Source organism: Lolium perenne, chromosome 6 (genome assembly GCF_019359855.2).
Source record: "Lolium perenne isolate Kyuss_39 chromosome 6, Kyuss_2.0, whole genome shotgun sequence".
Classification (NCBI taxonomy): domain Eukaryota; kingdom Viridiplantae; phylum Streptophyta; class Magnoliopsida; order Poales; family Poaceae; genus Lolium; species Lolium perenne.
The window spans coordinates 40,331,681-40,354,699 of NC_067249.2; the positions used below are offsets into that span (position 1 = coordinate 40,331,681).

The 23,019-nt window shown below is 49.2% G+C and overlaps 2 protein-coding genes across 2 annotated transcripts in view; both read left to right on the forward strand.

Annotated features, from left to right (window-relative positions):
• The first annotated feature begins 2,945 nt into the window (after positions 1–2,945).
• On the forward strand, positions 2,946–6,305 carry LOC127309706 (RHOMBOID-like protein 12, mitochondrial). Its single transcript, XM_051340457.2, has 9 exons — positions 2,946–3,356; positions 3,459–3,576; positions 3,654–3,749; positions 3,853–3,972; positions 4,362–4,472; positions 4,591–4,620; positions 4,844–4,948; positions 5,040–5,081; positions 5,930–6,305. The coding sequence occupies exons 1-9, from the start codon at positions 3,013–3,015 to the stop codon at positions 6,014–6,016; spliced, it is 1,053 nt and encodes a 350-aa protein (XP_051196417.1). The 5' UTR covers positions 2,946–3,012; the 3' UTR covers positions 6,017–6,305.
• A 14,893-nt stretch (positions 6,306–21,198) lies between these two features.
• Positions 21,199–23,019, forward strand: part of LOC139832364 (uncharacterized) — a 123,759-nt gene continuing 121,938 nt past the window's right edge. The window contains exon 1 of the mRNA XM_071822099.1: positions 21,199–21,354. Within this exon, the coding sequence (XP_071678200.1) occupies positions 21,199–21,354 (156 nt within the window). The remainder of the gene's footprint in view (positions 21,355–23,019) is intronic.

Below are 23,019 nucleotides of genomic sequence, written 5' to 3' on the forward strand. Positions count from 1 at the left end.
TTGTACCGTTTGCCCAGCTACTATTCATGTTGATTAATGCATTTAGTATGTTCGAGGTTTAAATGTTAGTAGTTGCTACTGAAATTAATCATGAAATTGTTCCTAATTATCCAACATACTAAGGTATCGATAAAGATCTTGCAGCCATTGCCCTAGAAGTTTTTGATCAAAGATTTTTTTCTGCCACATGCATACGCCTCCGTGTCCAGAAAATTCATTCTCGCTGCAAAACTTCTTTTGGATGCCTCCACATAGTACAGAGCTACAAACCATGAAACCATGTTCCTCTGAAGCATAGCTAATTCATGCGTTTCTAGTGGTGTGGCGGTTTTGACGGTGGAGAGCGTCTAACACGCACGATGAGTGAGGCAATGGCGGCGTCCATAGACCAATACAATCCCAGCCGTGTGCTCTAAACAGCGTTCAGCATAAGAACATCTCTAATAGAGGTGTTAAAGAGATTCCTTCCCGAGAAGGGCGAGCGGAGGCGTCTTTTTGGACTGTGCCTGTTTTGGTTGCACCTCCTCGCTCTTTTGCTTCGGTCTTCCCTTCTTTGGGGGTTTCCTTCCCTCAAAGAGGGAGTGGACGTCATCATCAAGAGCGGCAACCATATAGTCATGCCCGACTGGCTTGATGCAGAGGGGTGACATCTTGCAAACCGGAGTTCTTCGTGCCCGGTGTGTGCTGTATGTTTCTTTCCTCCAGTCTGAAGCCGGGTTAACAAGTTCTTGACCCCTCTCCTCGACTGTTCTTGTTCCCTCCGACGGGTCTCCCTTCTCTAGGGCTTCCTCCCCCTTGAGGACGAGTGGAGGGCGCTTGCTGGGGCAACATCCAAGGTCTCTGATCTCCTTGTCCTCTTTCTGTGGTCCTCCCTCCTTCCGGGCTTCCTTCCCCTGAAGGGCGAGTGGTGCTCCGTGGCAAGTGCTGCAACCAAATAGCCACATTCGGATGGCTTGATGAAGACCGTAGATGTTGATCTACTTTCATGTCAGCACATATCCGACAAGTTTGGAGCCATGGTGGCGTTATTCTATGATGCTCTTGTAGGTTTGAATCGTTTTTGGAGTGGTTCTTGGTCACTTTGTAGTCCTTGTGCTAGATTCAAGTGTGTTCTCTCTTCCCCTGTAAATCCCCGTGTAATTTTTCATCTGTTGTAACAGAAACATGGCCCTGCCGGGTTCTTTCGAGTGGAATGAAACAAGCTGTGGGGACTGGTTCCCCCTGTCAATCTTGAAAAAAATAGAGGCGTCAAATAGGCCGCACTCTAGAATAGCTGCTAATTTGCTCTGCAGAATCAGGCGCGTCAAAACCGCGCGCGCCAAAATGTTTATCGTGCTTTTGTTCTTGGCTCCCAAGGAAAGTTGAATTGAATAAGAGGAATTGAAGCGCAAGGTAGTCGAACGCGCGGGTAAAGGCGGCCCTCCAACCATCTGACATTATTTCAGCGCGCCTCCCCCCCACCGCTTCCGCTACCGCCGCACCCGCTCCCGCGCCACTGCCACAGCCCGCCAGCGTGAAGGACCCATCCCAACGGACAACACATGTTCGGCGGGATAGGGTATTGCGCCTCCTCGACGAGTAACCAGTGGCGCCCGAAGCCATTGGCAGCGGCACTGTCACCGACATAGCGCTTCATTGCGGGAAGGGGCGTGGAGGGGGGGGTGCTCGAGTGGTTCTAGGGTTTACTGGCGTGCTCTGATCGGAGGTGGAGGATTTGGACGGGGAAGAAACAACGACGACTGAGGCAGTATTTATAACAGGGAGAAGGGGAGGCGATGGCGGCCATTAACACCGGCGCGTGCCCCATAGACGGGACGCGTCAATGCCTGTCGCTGCTGCAAAAAGTTAAAGGCGAGCAGGCGCTGAAGACGAGCAGGCGTGGAAGTCGAGGAGGAAGACGACCGATCCGCAGCCGCTGGCTAAGCTGGCCCACGACGATCGGTCATTCACGTGTGCTCTTCCCACACTGGTTCCCGCCAACACGCGCCATGCTGGCAACCCCGCTAGCCTCCCCGTGGGTTGGGTTCGGCCTGGGGGTGCCAGATAAGTTGTTGGGCGCGCCATCGTTAAAATGAAATTGGGAGACCGATTGAGCGTGTTTTCTGGTGCCCCACCCCCGTCCCATAGTCTTTCAAAGAGCTTTAGGGCCAACGAGTGAAGATGCTCTTAGTTGCTGAATTTACAATTCACATTGGATTTAGCAACTGATAATAGCACATGGATCAGCTAGCGCGCCTATTTTGAAATGGAGGAGGCGGTATTTTCAGACTGACTTGTTGCAGAGCGGGTTGTGGTTTTAGGCTTAGTTTAGCACTAAGTTTTTCTAAAACTTAAGTATTGTAAAACTGTAGTGTTTTCTATCTAGGCAAAAAATACTTCAGTTTTGAAAAAAGACCTTTTTTCTATACTTCAAAATCAGTTTAGTTTTCTAAAAAAACAAAATATAGAAAACATTAGTTTTTGCTGAAATCAAACATCTCAAATATTCAATACCATGGTATTTTTTGAAATCAAAGTACTCGCGTTGGTGCCAAACGCAACCTTATTTCTTTTGAGAAGGACTGTGCTCTAAGATCATCTTCACCGATGCTCCCAATAACTTTATTGAGATTCTAGTAAGAAAAAGCGTCAACATCGACGCTCTCTAAAAAGCGTCGATATGTTCTGGAGTTCCATAAAAGCGTTGGCGCGCCGAAAGAATGCCTATACGAATTGCTTTGATCGGGATCGCTGATGCCTATTCAATAACAACTACGTCGAATTTCTGAAGAGGCTTTTATAAAATTTGATAGAGGTACAAAACAACATCTAAATAAAGAATGTTGTGCCGGGCACCCGCGTACCGCAGGGCCGGCGCCGGGCCCTATTTCGCAGATGCCGGTGGAGCTCTAACCAACTTACTCGCCTGACATGCGCGTGCTCTAACAAACACAGCGGCGGCGACGGCGGGTATAACCAGCGGCGGGGACGGCCACAAAAAGCGCCTGACTTTCGTGGTGGAAGCTAGGCAGAATGGCGGCCATGCGGAGGCTCCTGCAGCAGCTCCAGCCCGCCGTCGCGCACCACCAAGCCGCCCTCCGCCGAGCCCCCCACTGCCGCCTCCTCCACTCCACCTCTCCCCTCGCTGCCGCCTCCGCCTCCCCGCCGGACTCCCCCTCCCCGTCGCCTGGCCTCCTGCCCCGCAGCACCGGCTCGATCCTTCCGACGAGCGCCGGTGCCTTCGTGGCGGCCGCCCGGACCGGCACGGTGCGCAGCGCTGGGTCCCTCGACGAGCCGCTTTCTCTGCAGCTAAGCGGGACCACGGACTGGTTCGCCTCTTCGTCGTCGACGTTGCTCCACGGCGTCGGCGCGCCATGGTGAGGTTTCGGTTTCTGCTTCTTCATTCCGGGGAGGAGAAATTTCTCGCCTCTTTGGTCGTTTGGTCCCTCAACTTCGGTTTTGGCGTCTCGATCCGCTAGGGCGCACTGGACAACAACCCCAGCTGATGACGTGGTGTTGATGCTCGCCGGCGCCAATGTGGCCGTCTACGGGCTCTGGCGCCTGGCAGATCCCAGGTTCAGGTTCAGTCCTTCCGTGGTCAGTGCTTACCCAAAAGGAATTTTGATTTGATTCCCCAGTGCATATATCAGTTGATGATCTTTGTTGATGAGCAGATTTGGCTGGACATGTACACGGGCGGGCTGCTGCACATGTTGCTCACAAGAGCTCACAGCTACGTTGATCAGAGGTTCATGGTGAATCATTTCATGGTTCGTGGTTTGGTTACACAAGGGACTTCTTCTAGTACTATAATTTCCCCAAGCGGGGTACAGACAGTGTATCCCTAGCCTGATGATTTTCGTTGATGGGCAGATTTCGGTGGACAATTTCAAGAGCTTGCGGTTGCACACACTCCTCACCAGTGCTTTCAGCCACATAGATGCTAAGCACCTCTTCAATAACATGATTGGCCTCTACTTCTTCGGTTCAAGCGTAAGATTTTCACTCTTCTACTCTGCTCTGTTGACGACACATATTTGTTGAAATGGGAAATAAACGTGCAAAAGGTGATATTTTATATACTTCCAATCTATAAATAAGCAAGTCCATAGATAAGTTGAGAACTGTTGGTACAGATAGTTCACTTTTGGTTTCCCGATTCCTCTGAGAGCAGCCCCTTGTACTAGAGCATGCCACACTCTTGAAAGTACAATGTAAATGAATTGCAATATACAATTTGTCCGAATATATCTTTCCTGTATTGGCAATCAGACCAACATCTTATAGAACCTGCACTTATACCTGATCTCGGAGTTGCTGTAGTACATCCTCACACTCTGTTTCTTGCAAATGCTGAATTATTTTACTTCTCTGTGCATCAGATTGCCCGCATATTTGGTCCTGGTTATCTTATACAGTTGTACGTAGAAGGCGCAATTTTTGGATCTACATTCTTCTTGGGAGAAATGATTTTTCTAGCTTCACGGAAAGAGGTAACATGCTTGAACGTCAATAGTTTATACATCAGGGACCTGAATTCCAGATCCTGGACAGTACATTCAATAACCTATGTTTATGGAATGAACTTAATATGTAATGCTTATATCGCAGGGTTTTGGAGGATGGAACACTCCTGCGCTCGTAAGTGATTTCCTGTCTACATCATATATTACAGTGAATTTTACCCCAACCCACGAATTATTTATTATCCTATAGCAAGAAAATTATTTGGATGGTAAATGTGGTGATCAGAGGTGACACGGTGACACAATAGTATGAAAAACACCAAATGGTCACCTTTGGTGATTTTGTACAAAAGATACTGGTTATTACACGCTAAATATGATCCTTTCATGTCACTCAGGGTGCAAGTGCTGCAGTTAATGCAACTATTCTTCTCTACATTTTTATGTTTCCGATGAGTAAAATATACTTGCTCTTCTTCATTCCTCTTCCAGCTGCATTAGTGGTGAGAAGCTTTTATTTGTATTAAATAAATCTGTTAAACATGTGGGTGCCTGGTAGTGAGAACAGGATTTATTTGACTTTACTAATTTCAGGGAGCTGGTTTGATTGGTGCTGATTTATGGAGGGTGAAGAAGGTACTCCTTTCTTTTGAGAATGTAGAGCATTTTAGGCTTTTGAGAATTGTCACAATGCAGCGCATCTCAAACCTTTGCCTCATTAAATTTTTGGGTCAACATTTATTCTTACTATCTTTATCTGCACTACACTTCAAGGTTTGTAAGTGGGAAAATAAGTCTACATTCCATTTCAAATGCACCTTTGTACGGAGATTTGACAATCTTAATTGACATCATGAAGGCTCCTTGTTTTTTTCTGAGAAAACCTAGAAATGCACTACATAGCGAATTGGAGGGAACATGTATTTTAACTCTAATCTCTATTGCATTTAGTTATGTTCTGTTAAAGCCAGGTACCAAACAATTCTAGTAATATGTGAATGTTATTGATGCCATTGTTGAGTATATCCATTGGCCATGAGTTTTGATTATGTCGTTGCTACTTTCATTTATTGCTACTCAGGACTCGAAAACTTGTGAATTGCATGTGTGTGATTCCCAACCAAATGATACAACTCCTGGTCTTTAATTAACCTGGGGTTTATCGATTTTGGGCTTGTAGTCTTACCTGTTTGTTCTTCTATCTTTTGCACCTTTCTGGTAATCATTGCTTTTACTTTATATTACAATGCATCTACTTCATCGGAAAAAAAAAACTTCAAGTCAATGTCTCATCTCACACTGCCATCCATCACTAGTCCAGCCATGTCAAACTACATCATTGATTGAAGATCTTCTGCATTTTCTGATACCCCACTGTTATTCATCTTGTGATATTTTCTATAAAAAAAATCATGTTGTGAGCCATGAATTCTTCATGCTTCCTGCTCTACAATGCAACTAATTGATGCCTGTTCATTCTGTAGGGCAAGAGTCGTGTGTCAGGTTCTGCTCATCTAGGGGGTGCTTTGGTCGCCGCACTTCTGTTTGCAGAAATCAAGGGCTGGATCTGATCATGCACCTTACTCATACTGACATGCAGTACTGGCGCTAGTGGCTTCTTGGTTGTTGAAATATTCTGTTATTTGACTAGTGTGGGTCTGAGGGATGGCTCCTAGAACATGCTACTCATTACCCGAGTTTCTGAGGTAGATGTGTTCTAAACAGAGTCTGGATAACATGATGGCAGATGCTATCAACTGCTTGGTAGAAATCTCCGAATTTACCTCCTCACGAGCCATCCTCAAATGTGAAAGAACTAAAAATGTATTGTTAAATCTCATTTCCATGTTTCAATTTGAATGCAAATCTCCGTCAGAAAGTAGGAAAAGCGGGACTGTCCGGTGAAAAAACCTGGAACTGTTCATGTTTTATCTAGGATCCTTAAGCCCCAGTATAGTCAAAGGGAGCTAAATACAGAGATCAGGCCTTAAACTAGCGATCGTGCAGCACTTAGTGGAGTTCATTGGGGGCGTTCACCTTTCCAGAGACTGAGGACGCCTTGGCCTCGTGCCAGACTGAATCTGGGAATTACTCGGCCCAATCTTCCCACAGTGCTTTCTTTGATGGTTGGGTAGAAGCTCCTCTCTGGCGCAGCAGAATCGGCAACGCTAGGGTACGTGTTTGATAGTGCAATGCTTGGGAGATGGCATTTGCCGGAGGGAGTGCACCGGCATCTTGAAAGTAGGCTTAGGGAGGGAGAGGAGAGAGTGTGTGTGCGCTGGAGGTATACATCACCGACTTGTTCACATGTTTGGGCGGTGATCTTGTAATTATGTGTTTCTCTCTTTCTACAAAAATATGGTATGCCACTTTGGCATACTCACGAAAAAGATAGTGTGATGCCTGATTGTGAAGCGCCAAACTAAACAACCAGTAAGGTATACTTGCACCTTATTGGTGTTTTCTTCCAGTACAAAGTGACACACATTTAGATGTGTGTTCGAGAAAAAAAAGAGGAAAGGAAGCATCTTTAAAACAAAACCATCATGATTTATGAATGTGAGGGAATTTTCTTTTAAGTATTCCACAATGTAAGATAAACTAATATGGCTGGCCGTTTAGAGGTTCCCTTGAAAATATAAAATATGGTTCCATTGTTGATAGGAAATTTAATTACCTTGCTGCTGGTCAGTATGTTGCAGAAATTTTAGAATAAACCAGCTTTGTGCATTCTGCCATGGCATGTTCTAATCTCACAAGCCTGCATTGGCTAGACTTGTCCAGCAACAATCTTAAAGCATCTCCACCGGTGCCCCCCAAATAGGCGTCGACAGGGCCGTCGGCATAGCCTTATGGGGGGCACCGGCACTGCATCCTCCATTTGGGGTGCTGCTTCGACACCCAAAGTGACTTGAATTTGGGGGTCCTCATATGTAACGAAATATGAAATTCATAAGAATTTAAACTAGTTTTATACAAAAGTGACTCGAATTTGAACTAATTTTTTAAAAAATAAACTACCGGCGCCCCTGGAAGGTGTTGTAGTCGAGGTTGTCTGCGTCGTTGCCGCCACCGTCATCGTCGGAGAAGTCAAAGGACCAGTCGTCATCCTCCTCCTCCTTTGGCGTCGGCGGCTCAAAAGGACCGGCGAGGTCGACGAAGTTGTTGCCGTGGTCCATGGTGGACCACACCGCCACCTGCGGTGGGTCCTGCGTGATCTGCCGGTAGTCCTTGTTGACGGGACGGCCGACGATGAGGTGCTGCCCCGGGAAGTCCTCCGGGTCGTCGCCGCCACGGAAGGCCGCCTGCGCCTCCCTCTCCCACCACCTCTTCTTCGTTGGCGGAGGTGGTGGCAAACCCGCAGCGTCCTCCTCCTTGGGGCGGCGGCGTTGAATCATCCCTGGCGTCCTCCGAGCCGGAGCCGAAGTTGTGCGCCTCGGGTCGTCGTGGATGACGACGCCGCCCGAAGGAGGCCCGAGCGTGGCCGAGCGCGTGCGGCCGCCGACGGTCGATGATCCGGTGCGCGAGTTGCCTGATGTCGTCTTCCTTGCTGGCAGCCTCCGTAGCGGTGGTGCCTCCGGCGCCATGCACTACGCCTGCAGGTGTAAGAGGGGCACGCGGATGCGGTCGACGCCGTGGATGCGCGGGCTGAAGCCGTACTCCGTCAGCGTCGTGTCGACGTCGCGTCCTTGCCGCCAGGCCCGCCGGCCAACGCGGTTGAAGCGGCCGGCCGAGCACGCCTTGGAAGCGCCGCGACCACACCAGGCTGTTCTACGCGTGCGCCGGCTGGCTTCGCTCCGCCGGCATCATGTGCACCCGCCGCTCGGCGATGAGGGCACGCTTCTCCGGTCCAGGTAGTGGCGGCAGCGGAATGGCATAGCCGGCGTTGGAGATATGCCACCCGTGCGGCAGCTTGAACTTCACCGTCACCGGGATGCGCTGCCAATAGAGGATGTCGGCATCGTCGTGGGTTTGCTGCAGTGACCGGAGTGCCCCGCCGCCGCTGCCGCCATGGCGAGGTGTTTGTGGTGATAGGAGTGTCGCGCGACGTTTGAGAGCTTGGCGGCGGCTAGGGTTGGACGACGGGGGAGAAGAGCAGCGCGTCGGTGGGGTTTTAAAGGATGGCGGCGGACGTGCATTCAAGGCGCGTGGGGAGGTGGGTGGACGCCGCGTGTCTAGTCGCCTCCTCGTCGGAACCGCCTCGGTTGACGCTGACGACCGTACAGTACGCGTCGTTTTTAATGCGACCTGCCGCCTCCTCTCGCTGCCAGGCGTAGCCCACGCGCGATTTCTAACGTGCCGCGAGGCGCCCGATTCGCGTCCTTTGCGAAGGGCTGGTACGGGGTTGCTGGCGCCTCTATTGGGCTTCAAAATGCGCCGGCACTTTTTGGGACGCGCCGGTGTGACCCCAATTTGGCCGCCGCCCAACAAAATACTATCGGGGCCGCTATGAGGCTCTTACTAGAGAATTCCGGCGCCTTGAACCATCTACATTTCCTTTCCAAAATCAAACATTTACAGTAATGACTTGGAAGGTTCTGTTCCAACGGCAATCCACTTGGACAAGTTTCAGCGCGCCTTAATTGCAGTAATAAACTAATAATGCAGTAAAAGCGGAAACAATGACGGTCAATCGGATGGCTGGATTACAAGCAAGGGATACAGCTTCTGCAAGAATATTTTTAGCAAAGCTTACATACGTACATGGTTACACTCAAGGTGGGCTTGTACTGTAAGACAGAGACAGACATGCATACTTGGTTAAACAAGATCTTCTTGGTACCTACTTACCCAGTCGAGGACTCATTGAAGATCAGGCATGTTCCTACTGTTAGAAGAACAGCAAGATCCCAGCATTGACGTGCAAAGTTAAAATAGAAGAGCACGAGAGTTCTTCTGCCAAGTACCAGAAGCCACTGAACTATTGCAGCAGCGTTGGATCGGTTCTGCACCAACATTGCTGTTTCAAGCCAAAAGTACTCGAAGTCACCCACATCCTCGTATCAGCCTACGAGTCAGAAATGTTCATCATCGTCATCATCTTGCCGCAGTGCTTCGATCATCATCATTTAGTTTGGCTCTACCACCATCTCCATGGCACAGCTTGCGAAATCTGCTGAAGAATCGCAGCCGCTTCGATGAGCGCCTCCCTGTCCTGAACCTCACGAAGGTATAGACGGGACGAGATGACCAAATCAGTATAATTGCACAGGATGAAAAGAGCAGGTAGCTGCAGAGATGGAGTTACTTACGTCAGTGGAGTCCATGTCCATGAGCAACTCGTCCACCTGCCTGCCCTCCGCCGGCGTTAGGTCGGAGCATCCCAGTGACAGCGCGGCTTTCCCCTTCGAGCCCCATGTCTGCCCAGCGCTCCGATGCAGGTGCCCGCGGCGGAGCTCCGTCCCGGCTTCTTGGCCGGAAAGCTCGGCTAGGAGCGGCGTCTTGCCGCCGTCGCCAATAGGGGCGAGCTGCTCGAAGTTAGTTATTGCCGCCTCGCCGTGCAGCTCGACGGCCGCGGCGTCGTACGCTCTGGCGGCGTCCTCGGCGGTGTCGAAACAGCCGAGCCATCTGTGACTCCGAACTCCCCCCTTGGACTCTCTGATCTGCGCCCCGTACCTGCCGCTCGGACGCCGGCTCACGCCCCGGAACTCGGTCGAGGCGCCCGGCCTCGCCTTCTTCCTCGTCCTCCTCCCCCCGCCGGCTCGCAGACCTGGTTCATCCGCTCGCTCACTCATGCCGGCGTTCGGACGCTTCCCCGCTAGAGCTGGTCAGTGGTCAGCTTGACTGGACTAGATTGGACAAGAAGAGACAGAAGGAAGAAGCGCGTGAAAAAAATGGGAGTTCAGGGAGCAGGCTGCAGGCAGAGTTTCTCTGCTTCAAAGAAACTGCGTTCCGCGGTGATTCATTTGATGCCGTCCACTGACTTTGTGATCTGTGCTGCACACAAGACTTGCGACACAAGATTCATGCTTCAGTAACTCTACTACTCTGCACCTTGTTCGTCAGTAGACAAGGCGTGCTATGCAAGGAAATATCAAATATGCATGCAGAAACAACGTTTATGCATGCTGAAGAAACAATGTTTTTTTCTCCCGGACAATATTTGCACCATCACTATTTTAGATGTTAGATTTTGTCTTTTTTGTGCAGTCTAAAATACTGGTTTTTCGAGCTGATTTTTTTAGGTTAGCAGAGTACATTATTTTCTACATATAGAATTTTTCTATGAATTTTTTGAACATTCAAAATGTTGTTTTTGAAACCGTTCAAAAACCGGGTTAGATGTAGCTCGGGACCCACACGCCGCACTCTTATACATAAGGGCATCTCCAACGGCGCGACGCATTTTAGCATGCGCGCGCGTCCATTTGCATCGGCCGAAATGGTCGAAATCGACCGCGCGTCCGTTTGCGTCGGGGGTGGCTCCAGCGGCACGACGCATTTTTTGGCCGAATCATTTTTACATAGTTAAAACATAAAAAAAATCCCTAACGCCTACTGTTGCTCCTCGTCGCTGTCGAGCACGATGAGCTCCGGTATCACCCACGGCCAGTAGCCATCCGGGGGAGCGTACGCCGGGCGCGCCGCCGGTGCTGGAGGTGGAGTAGGCTGTGGCGGCGGTGGTGGCGCCCAGGGCTACGGCTGTGGCGGCGGTGGTGGCGCCCAGGGCTACGGCTGCGACAGGCCCGGCGGCATGACGCCGGTGGCATAGCGGGGCAGAGGCGGCTGCACAGGCGTGTCATTCTCGGAGACGAGGATGCCGAGCTTCGCCATCTCGTCGTCCGTCATGTTCTCCGGGAACTCGAAGTTGCAGCCCTCCGCCATGGCCTGCTGCCATTCGTGGAAGACGGCCGCGACGTAGTCGTCGCTGTCGTCCTTCACCTCCTCATTATGGTAGGCGAGCGCCTCGATGTAGTCGTCGTCGTCGTCGTAGGAAGCGTAGGCGTCGTCGTCCTCCTCGTCGCGGTCGTCGTCGTCGTTGTACTGCGCCTGCTAACGACGCGTCGGCGCCTCCTGTCTTCGTGGACGAGCCGGCTGTGCAGACGCGAAGGGAAAATCCCTGTCGCCCATGAAGCCCGCCCTCCTTCTCCTATCCGTCTCCGTCGACAGATACGTACGCCAACTGGGCGAGTCGATGGCGTACGCCGGATCGGCGCGGAGGTCCGGCGGCAGGTACCGCCTCCTTCGCCGGATCTCCGCGCTCCGATCAGGCTCGCGCGCAGGGACTGGAGGGATGGGCACCCGGCGGCAGCTGAGCCTCTAGCCGCCAGGGAGTTGCACGCCAGACCAGGCGTCGTCGCACGGCAACCATTTGCCGTGCATTAGCCTCCCCACCGTGACGGGGAGCGGCACCCTCTTGTTGCCGCTGCCGGAGGTCTCGAAATCGTTCTTCTTCCCCATGGCGCTGCGGCGGTGGTGTTGCGAGTGGAGGTGTGGGCGAAGGACGAACGCGGCCGGTGGACTTTTAAGGGCGGCCGCGCGCGGGATACGATGCCATTGAAGGCGGCGCAGAAGCCCAGCCGCCACCCGCCAGTGCGCGCGCAGAACAGGCAGTCGCGCCATTGATGGCGAAGGCTGCGGCGCAGCCGCGGAAGCGCTGACCGCCGAAGCGGTGCTCTTGATGCAGACTCGTTGCCAGGCGGGCCCGGTGGAGACGCGAGTGGACACTTTCCGCGTCCGCGCAGCGTCCGCAGAGACGCATTTTCGGTCAAAGCGGATGCAAACGGTCGCTCAGCGTCCGTTTACGTCGCGCCACTGGAGGTGCCCTAACCTCTATAACAACATAATATAAAAACATCGAGGAACCGCACGAACATATTACCGTCAAAAGAAATAAATGATACTCTCTCCGGCCCGAATTAATGGGCCCGTCTGTGTTTTAAGTTAATTTTACAATAACCCCCTTAACAGTTTAAATTCATTTGAAAATACATTAAATATACTACTCCCTTCATTTATAAATAAGTGACTCAATTTTATCAAAATTTAGATCTGTCTAGATGTATTTTAGTTATAGGTACCTTCATTTTTAGAAAAGGTTGAGTCACTTATTTTCAGAAGGAGGGAGTAATATATTGAGAATAGGTTTAATAATGTTTTTAATATCCTAGCATCGGATATAACATTTGGGGAGCGCCGAAAAAGCAGTCGCGGTTTGGAGATCTCCCTCTATCTCCAGTCCTCCACCGACGTCCCCCAAATTGTTCCCCCAATGATTAAAAGAAAAAAAATAAGAAAACCAAATCATAGTTCAAATTAGGCCACGAAGGCGCCCACATTCAAATCCAACTCTCAACTTTAAATTCACTAGCCGGTGTTGGTTGCTCAGGTGACGGGAGTGGAGTTGTGAGAGAATTTTCAGGGTGGGGAGGATATATCTTCCCCCGATGTCGCTGCCATGACAGACCCACGTGGTTTTATCGACGTGTCATGCGTTGCCATCGCCCCCCCCGCTACGGGCCCGGAAGGGGGATGCCGGTCTAATTTTTGATCCGATGTTCGCACTGTCACGATTTGATGGACACCAGTAGGGGGCGATTTTGTGCTAGAGCCACCAAAGCACGTTTGGGAAATCTTTGGGGGCTCCCTCAACTGATCGTTAGAGCAAAGAAAGTGTGTAGTCGAGACATCTAGCCTGCTAAAGTAAAGTGAGCATGCGTAATGGATAGAGAAGTGGAGGCATGACCGTTAGTGAATATCGACCGACCCGATAGGGCCCAACAAGAGTAAGCGATGCGGTTGATATATCTGTAAGTGAGAGTGGATAACAGATCGGACAAGGGTAGGATAGGGAGCGGTTGGCAGATAAAAGAGGTGGTTCTCAATTCTCATGATCCGATGTAATCGATGGCAAACACACCTACAGACGGCCTCTCAGGCGCACAGTCCTAGTAGGAACAACATCGTCATGTGAACGATAACCATCTGTGCATGAGCATGCTGCCAAGAAGCGAAGAGGGCTCGCGGCTGCACACCGACCTGAACTGCAGACTAGGCAATGTGAGGGGAAAGTGAAAGGGGCAAAAAAAAAAAAAAACCCCGCATATGGGTTCCTCTACTAACATGAATGCAAACTTTCTTTGCGAAAAGTTCACCGATTTACTTGATAATCATCCATAGTAATACCAAAAACCTAAAAGGTAATAAAGATTACAAATAGGTTCATGGACCACCTAGAAATGACTATAGATACTAGCCCAAGCTGAAGGCATGCCACTGTCCCTACTCCTCCATCACCGGAGCTAGGAAAAATTTGTCTAGTAGAGCTTGTTGTAGTAGATAAAATGAAAGTCGGCATGCTAAGATTTCAAAGGACCAACGCACCAGAGAAACAACCATCACCACATATAAGATTGGTAGATCGGAAGAGCTAGACCTGAAACCACACCAACGAACATGAAAACCGACTGGATCCTAGGAGATCCGCGGGACGCACAGCTCCACTCGCCCTCCGCCATCGCTAGACGCACCACCGGTGCAAGTATAGGGCGAAAAGGACCTTATTTCAAACTTTAAGATGTAGCCACCACCTCACCATCTCGAAGAAGACACTGAAAAATAAGTTAAACACATAAGGAAAACCTCGCGCGGCAAGGGGTCCTGGTCTGCTACGCCTCCAAGGCCCCAAGGACACTAGAGGAGGAGAAGACTGGTGGCGTCATCGGCGAGGGGGTAGGAACCCTAGATGAGCTTTATTATCACCTCAACGATCGTCTTTGTGCTCTCCGCCTCACGTGCAGGTTCGGTCGACCAGACTTCTTTTTTTTGCGAAAAGTTACAATATATTACCCGAAACCAGCCTACAAGAACATCCTCGCGAGCAAAAGAAATAAAACTTTATTTTGACATGGAACCATCCTTATTCCATGAACTCAACGATCCATTAATATATTCTCACGAAAGCCAAAACATCGTTCAGGAAACTCTCTCGCCATAAAATCTAGGGTTCCTAATCTCCACTACCGCAATCGTTGGAGTGTGCCCTACACTAGCCCGACGGACAAACAAACAGAAACTGAATTTAAATTTAATTTAAAGTAACATTTTTTCCTCACGTAAAAAGAGACGCATGGTACACCATGTATGTCCACTGGTAGAAAAAGAGGCTTCCGGCAAGCCCCTTTAGTCGCGAAAGTATAGGAACCGCGACTAATGGAGTCTTTAGTCGTGGTTCGGGAGGCGAACCGCGACCAAAAGCCTGGGCCCAGGGCGCTCGGTGGCCAGCTGGTGGACGGGAGGAGCTTTAGTCGCGGTTGGCCAACCGCGACTAAAGGTGCCCGAAGGCCTTTAGTCGCGGTTGGCCAGGCCAACCGCGACTAAAGCCCCACCCCTATATATACCGTCCAGCCCACAACACTTAGTCATTTGGTGCCACTTCTGTTCACAAACTTCACAAGGGGGTGTAGGTTTGCTTTTGGCTCCTCTTATGCACACAAAGTGTTTGATGAAATGCCCCAAGAGCATGAAACAAACATGATATGAAGTGTCGGAGCCACACTTGAGCTTCCTCATTTATTTTTTCCTCCTCGATTGCGGTTAGCAACTTGAACCTTTCATATATATGTGTCATTGATAAAATATGCATGTGTGTAGTTCATTTAATTTCTATTGTTTGTAGCTAGTTAGTTTAACAAATGCATGATGGTTAATTATATATTTTATATTATAATAATGCAGATGAATCGGCAATGGATGTACGGTAACCGACTCTCCGGCGAGTTTACTACGGGTTTGAAAGATTTCCTCGTAGTGGCTAATGCGAACAAGAAGAAGGGTTTTGTTATCTGTCCATGTGTTGACTGTAAGAATCAGAAGGGTTACTCTTCCTCAAGAGAAGTTCACCTGCACCTGCTTCGGCACGGTTTCATGCCAAGCTATAATTGTTGGACCAAGCATGGAGAAAGAGGGGTTATAATGGAAGAAGATGAAGAAGGGGATGATTTCATCGATGAAAACTATCTTGATCATTTCGGTGATACTTTCATGGAGGATGCTGAAGGTGAAGGGGAATGTGAAGGGGAAGGTGAAGGGGAAGGTGAAGAAGAGGCACGTGATGAGCTCGCTGATGATCTTGGTCGGACCATTGCTGATGCACGGAGAAGCTGCGAAACTGAAAAGGAGAGGGAGAATTTGGATCGCATGTTAGAGGATCACAAAAAGTCGCTGTACCCAGGATGCGATAATGGTCTGAAAAAGCTGGGATGCACATTGGATTTGCTGAAATGGAAGGCACAGGCAGGTGTAGCTGACTCGGCATTTGAAGACTTGCTGAAAATGTTGAAGAATATGTTTCCAAAGAATAACGAGTTGCCCGCCAGTACGTACGAAGCAAAGAAGGTTGTCTGCCCTCTAGGTTTAGAGGTTCTGAAGATACATGCATGAATCAACGACTGCATCCTCTACCGCGGTGAATACGAGAATTTGAATGAATGCCCGGTATGCACTGCATTGCGTTATAAGATCAGAGGCGATGACCCTGGTGACGATGTTGAGGGCCAGAAACCCAGGAAGAGGGTTCCCGCCAAGGTGATGTGGTATGCTCCTATAATACCACGGTTGAAACGTCTGTTCAGGAACAAAGAGCGTGCCAAGTTGTTGCGATGGCACAAAGAGGACCGTAAGTCGGACGGGCAGTTGAGACACCCCGCAGATGGAACGCAATGGAGAAAGATCGACAGAGAGTTCAAAGATTTTGCAGCTGACGCAAGGAACATAAGATTTGGTCTAAGTACAGATGGCATGAATCCTTTTGGCGAGCAGAGCTCCAGCCATAGCACCTGGCCCGTGACTCTATGCATCTACAACCTTCCTCCTTGGTTGTGCATGAAGCGGAAGTTCATTATGATGCCAGTGCTCATCCAAGGTCCGAAGCAACCCGGCAACGACATCGATGTGTACCTAAGGCCATTAGTTGATGAACTTTTACAGTTGTGGGGAAGACCTGGTGTCCGTGTGTGGGATGAGCACAAAGAAGAGGAATTTGACCTACGAGCGTTGCTTTTCGTAACCATCAACGATTGGCCTGCTCTTAGTAACCTTTCGGGACTGTCAAATAAGGGATACAATGCATGCACGCACTGCTTACATGAGACTGAAAGTGTACATTTGCCAAATTGTAAGAAGAACGTGTACCTTGGGCATCGTCGATTTCTTCCGAAAATTCATCCAGTAAGAAAGAAAGGCAAGCATTACAACGGCAAGGCAGATCACCGGCCGAAGCCTACGGAACGCACTGGTGCTGAGGTATTTGATATGGTCAACGATTTGAAAGTCATCTTTGGAAAGGGTCCTGGCGGACAATCAGTTCCAAAGGGAGCTGACGGGCACGCAGCCATGTGGAAGAAGAAATCTATATTCTGGGAGCTAGAATATTGGAAAGTCCTAGATGTCCGCTCTGCAATCGACGTGATCCATGTTACGAAGAATATTTGCGTGAACCTCCTAAGCTTCTAGGGCGTGTATGGGAAGACAAATGATACAAAGGAAGCACGGCAGGACCAGCAACGTTTGAAAGACCCTGATGACCGGCATCCGGAATGGTTTCAAGGTCGTGCCAGCTACGCTCTGACCAAAGAAGAGAAGGTCATCTTTTTTGAATGCCTGAGCAGTACGAAGGTCCCGTCTGGATTCTCGTCCAATATAAAGGGAATAATAAACATGGCGGAGAAAAAGTTCCAAAACCTGAAGTCTCACGACTGCCACGTGATTATGACGCAATTGCTTCCGATTGCTTTGAGGGGGCTCCTGCCGGAAAATGTTCGAGTAGCCATTGTGAAGCTATGTGCATTCCTCAATGCAATCTCTCAGAAGGTAATCAATCCAGAAGTTCTACCACGGTTACAGAACGATGTGGTCCAATGTCTTGTCAGTTTCGAGTTGGTGTTCCCGCCATTCTTCTTCAATATTATGACGCACCTCCTCGTTCACCTAGTCGAAGAGATTTCCATTCTCGGTCATGTATTTCTACACAATATGTTCCCCTTCGAGAGGTTCATGGGAGTATTAAAGAAATATGTTCGTAACCGTGCTAGGCCAGAAGGAAGCATCGCCAAGGGCTATGGAAATGAGGAGGTAATTGAGTTTTGTGTTGACTTTGTTCCTGACCTTAAGCCGATTGGTCTTCCTCGATCGCGGCACGAGGGAGACTAAGTGGAAAAGGCACGATCGGAAGGAAATCAACGATATGTATGGACGGCCATTCTCTGACTGAAGCACACCACACAGTTCTAACCAATTCCAGCTTGGTGGCTCCGTACTTTGAGAAACACAAGAATATTTTACGCTCGGACAACCCGGGGAAGCCTGAATCCTGGATTAGGAAGGCCCACATGGAGACTTTCGGCAGTTGGTTGAGAAAACATTTAATGAATGACATTGATGTTGTAGATCAGCTGTACATGTTGGCCAAGACACCATCTTCGACTATAACGACTTTCCAAGGGTACGAGATAAATGGGAATACATTTTACACGATCGCCCAAGATAAAAAGAGCACCAACCAAAACAGTGGTGTCCGCTTTGATGCAGCAACCGAGAATGGGCAAAAGGTCACATATTATGGTTACATAGAGGAGATATGGGAACTTGACTATGGACCCTCCTTTAAGGTCCCTTTGTTCCGGTGCAAATGGTTCAAGCTAACAGGAGGTGGGGTAAAGGTGGACCAGCAATACGGAATGACAATGGTGGATTTCAACAATCTTGGTTACCTTGACGAACCATTCGTCCTAGCGAAAGATGTCGCTCAGGTTTTCTATGTCAAGGACATGAGTAGCAAACCGAGGAAACGGAAAGATAAGAAAACAATCAGTACATCATGCGATGATCCAAAGCGCCACATTGTTCTTTCAGGGAAAAGAAACATCGTGGGAGTGGAGGACAAGACAGACATGTCAGAAGATTATAATATGTTTGGTGAAATTCCGCCCTTCAAAGTGAACACCGACCCAAGCATTAAGTTAAATGATGAGGATGCTCCATGGATACGGCCCAATCGTAAGCAAGCAGGGACACAAGGGAAGAAATGATGTGTAATAATTTATTGTACCAAACTTTGTTGAATGGATCATGTGAATTATATTATCCGTGATGTGTTTTGGTGTCCATTTTCGAATGATTTGATTGATTCGAGATAGCACTGATGATACATGAAATTTGGAGTTATTTAGTCATACTCCTGCCTAGGCGTATAATATGCATACTCGTAGTCTTCATAGTCGCCGCCGTTGTACTGGTAGTCGTCTCCTTCTAAGTTGCCGCCGTCGTCGTCGCTGCTGTCGTCGCTGTCGTCGGCCGGCGCTCGTGGCTCGAACTGAGGGTAGTGCAGGCGGGGGATATCGCCGGCCGTGATGTAGTCCATGATGCTCTGCAGAGTCCGGCCGTACCACCATAGCCGACGGCCGGCCTCGTGGAAGTTCCCAGGAGGCAGACCGTCCTCCTCATACCTGGCGAGCGCCCTCTCATGCCGATTGATGAAGAAGACGTCCCAAGTATGCTGGTTATCGGGATGCTAGCGGGGATTCATCCGCTGCTCCGGCGTGAGGTCGAGGTAGTAGTGGTTCGTGATGGCCGCCCGGCGCGCAGTACCCTGAGGGAGGGGAGGGACCGGCACGCCGCCGGCGCTTAGGCTTCAGCCGGCGGGGACGCGGTAGCCCTGTGGGCAAGGGTAGTTCGAGGCGCAAAGCTCCTCCACCTGCTGGTAGGTTAGAGTGGGTGCGGTGGAAGCCATGAGAGAGTGATGAGAGATTGTAGAGATGTGGTGGCGGTGGCGGTGGTGGTGGTGGCGGTGGCGGTGGCGGTAGTGGTGGTGGTGGTGGTGGTTCACCTACACCTCCTTCACGTCAGCCGACGCCGCCCCCCAATTCACCTCCGGCGGGTAATCAGCCGCCGCCCCCCAGTGACAAGGGATTAACTTGTCAATGCCTACGGATTGTAGACTAGGGTTTCGTTGGATGTAGAGGGCAAGTAGATCTCGAAGGTTTCAGCCGAAAAGTGCTCGACAACGTAAAAACTAGGGTTGTGTTGACAGTAGATTCGATCCTTTCTTTGTCCCTCGACTCCCCCTTTTATTGGAGGCGGAGCCGAGGGATTCGTGATACACAAGTTTACAGAGTCCGGGAGGGTTTCTAACCCATCCCGCAAGATTACAAACAATGACTTCTATTACAACTCTAGCTTTCCTTAACAGTATCTTGGGCTTCCGAATCTTCTTATTCTTTGGTTCGTGGGCCTTCAGTAAACCCCGGGTACCATCTTCGGCAAGCCCATTGGGTATGCCTATATCAGTAGCCCCCGAGATTTTGCTTGAATCGCAGAGTCAGGGAAAATCTCCACCTTTATATTTATTCGATAACTCCGAATTTTCGCACATATCTTTGCATACGAATTTCTATATTGTACAGGGATAATGGTAGTTGGGGCTAGTTCATCTGACGGATCAGGTACTAGTTAACTGCTCTAGTGGCAATCCGCAAAAACCTACTTCAAGATCACGTCCCTGGACATGATCTCGGGATACTGGTGTAAACTTCGACAGGTGCCGCTTAAGGTCTTACCATTCTGTCGAGTCCCAGTCATATTTATCGGGTACCTAACGCGTCCGTTAGGATTTTTCTTTGTATCTGTTGATACGGAAAAAAGTAGCAAACCGACGTCAGAGACGGCGCCACGCCGCATAGAACGGATCTGGGGTCTTACCTTCGCAAATTTTGCGGCATTCAGAGATTTAGTCGCAACTTTGGCGCTCTGAGAATATATTGTCGAGTGCTTATTCGGCTGTTGTAATAGCACATTTTATTGAGTCAACGGATGACTTATATTGCTTTCCCGATGGGAGTATATGCAGAGTTATTTGTATAACTCGAAATATATTCACTTCCTCTTTCTTTTTTCTTTGTCTATATCTTTCTCTTTCTTTTTTATAAATTCATCGGGCACGCGAACAGCGTTCCCGATGGGAGTAGCCCCCGAGGCTACAACCAAGGACTTGTGCTTGGTTGTAGGCTCCACAAATTAATACCATCTGTCGATATATTGTTACTCTCTCTCGAGCTTCTCATATCTATCGGGTGCGCGACCAGCGCTCCCGATGGGAGTAGCCCCCGAGGCTATGAACAAATACTTGTATTTGATCATAGACTCTTGCCATTTCTATTTTGTCACACTTGAACATTTCTTTTTTCCGAAGTAGCCCCCGAGCATTTGGGCAAAAACTTGTATTTGTTCAAAGGCTCCCGAAATAATCAATGATCTTTTCCTGTCGAAATTCTTGTCAAGTGTCTTTGTCGAAAATTTCTCTTGTCAAAGTGACATCATTGCTTACGATAGCCACGATTACTGAATCGGGAACATGCGAGAACCGCTTCTCTCTCTGCCTTGTGGGTCCCATTTTCCTATCCAATTGACACGTCGTGCAAGTGGGGGACACACGTCCTCCGCTTTTTCTGGTACTTATACTGTATCGCCTGTCCATTCACTTCTCAGTAAAAATCCAGTTTTACCCCTTGTCCACGTGGTGACTATCTGCGCCATAATTTTTCCATCCAACGGTTGCATCGACTCGCCACACCATTATATAAGGCCATCATCTTCTTCCTTCAGCACTTTCGCTCGCGCCGCATCTCTGCTCCTCCTCTGCAACTCCTCCACTGCTTCCATTGCTTCAAGCGCTCAACCACTCTCATGCCCTTCGCCGCCAAGTCCGTTGATGCCGCCTCGCATCCGTTTGACTAGGCATAGCACGCCGGAGTCGAAGATGACGACGACAGATCTGGGAAGCACTGAGTGGGAGAGATCCAAGATCTCTGCCCAAGACATCAATATGCTGAAGAAGATGGGATTCAGCAAGAAAGAGAATTCGCTCCAGTTCCCCAAGGAGGAAAGCTACCCGAAGCCTCCAATCGACTATCGGGTTAGTTTTGTTGACCATCTGATCCGAGGACTTTCTCCCCCAATCCACGAATTTCTTCGTGGTCTCCTTTTTGTCTATGGGCTTCAGTTGCATCATCTGACGCCCAATTCCATTCTTCACATCTCGATTTTTATCACACTATGTGAATGCTTCCTCGGGGTCCAACCCAATTGGGCTCTGTGGAAGCGCATCTTCTGCATCCGCCGTAATGGCTCTCACAACGTCGCCTACAATATTGGCGGCGTTGTTATCTGTGTTCGTTCTGATGTCGAATATTTCGACGTCAAATTTCCCGACTCCGTCCAAGGTTGGCGGAAGAAGTGGCTGTATATCCACGAAGAAAGCTCCAATCCAGTGGAGGAAAACATCGCCCCTTTTGACGGAGAAGCCAAAATCCTTCGCCACCATTCTTGGGATGCTGAAGCTACCGATGCTGAGAAGTTGGCGACAGAGGTGCTGATGACTCGCATCCATGAGCTACAAAACACCCGCGGCAAGGAATTGTCGGGTATTGAGATTACCGCTTATTTCCTTAGGACTAGAGTGCAGCCTCTTCAAGCTCGCAAAAACCCCTTCTGGAAATATGCTGGTGAAAAAGATGTCGATAGGCTCTCAAAAGATCTTCCTTTGAAGGATTTTGAAAAGCTTATTCGCAAAATCTCATCGCTCAACAAGAAGGATTCAGTTCCAAGTTCTTGCCGTATTGCGCCATATAGTAGCACCAATCCCCTTCCCGAGGTAATTTTTCTCTCTGAATTGCTATATTGCTTCCTCGAGTTTATTATTTGTCGACTACTATGTTGTTAACACCTTTTTGTCGACGTTCTTTCTCTCTTATTTTTCCTCAGGACCACCTTGTCCTTGTTTCTCTTCCTCCTCTTCCTGAAGGTGGAGAAATTGAGGACCGTACCGTTGTCGACGATGACAACCAAGGCACCTCGCGTCCTGCCACTAAAGTCGCGGGTTCCCACAAATCCACGGCTTCCGCTGAGTCAGAAGCCACTGCCTCGACACACTCTCTTCCTCACGCTTCTCCAAGGATGAAGATAAAAAGGGATGAAGTCAAAGATTCCGGCACCTCTAACGCCGAAGAAACTGAGCCTTCAGATAGGAAGGCAGCTTTCAATCCATATACTGATGCCCTCGTCAGCTCGTAAGTTACTTCTTACTCTTTACTTTTTTATTTTGACGTTTCTTGTCTATCTTGCTTCTTATACTGCCGCCCTTTTTTATTGTAGTGATGACGAGGAAGAGGGACAACCTATTGACGCGGCTGCTCGAACGAGTATGTCGCGTACTTTAGTTGTGTCCGAAACTCAACGTGATGGGGAGGAAACTTCACCTCCTCAACAAAACGTCGAGCATTTGACTCCACCTGCGAGCCCCCGTGCTTCTTCGCCAAAGAAGGCAAGGGTCGAGCCATCCAAGGAAACCATCATGTTCCCTGGTGACTCTTCGACACCTTCATTAGATGATGTAAGTGTTTCAATCTTCTCTTTTTTTTTCTTTTTTTTACGTGCCGAGCCTTTCAGTATTTTTATCTCTGCTTTTGTTTCTTACGATATCCTGTCGACTCCAGACTAGCTATATTGACTTATTTTCCTTTTGGTCCTCCTTTTAGCCTTTAATGAAGCAATTTATCCGTCTTGGTACCCAATTCGTCGG

Excerpts from the sequence above, each read along its gene's own strand:
- LOC127309706 (XM_051340457.2), top strand. The coding sequence starts at position 3,013 with ATGGCGGCCATGCGGAGGCTCCTGCAGCAGCTCCAGCCCGCCGTCGCG. Across the intron at positions 3,577-3,653 it reads TCAGGTTCAGTCCTTCCGTG|ATTTGGCTGGACATGTACAC; the intron begins GTCAGTGCTTAC and ends GTTGATGAGCAG. Across the intron at positions 4,473-4,590 it reads TTCTAGCTTCACGGAAAGAG|GGTTTTGGAGGATGGAACAC; the intron begins GTAACATGCTTG and ends CTTATATCGCAG.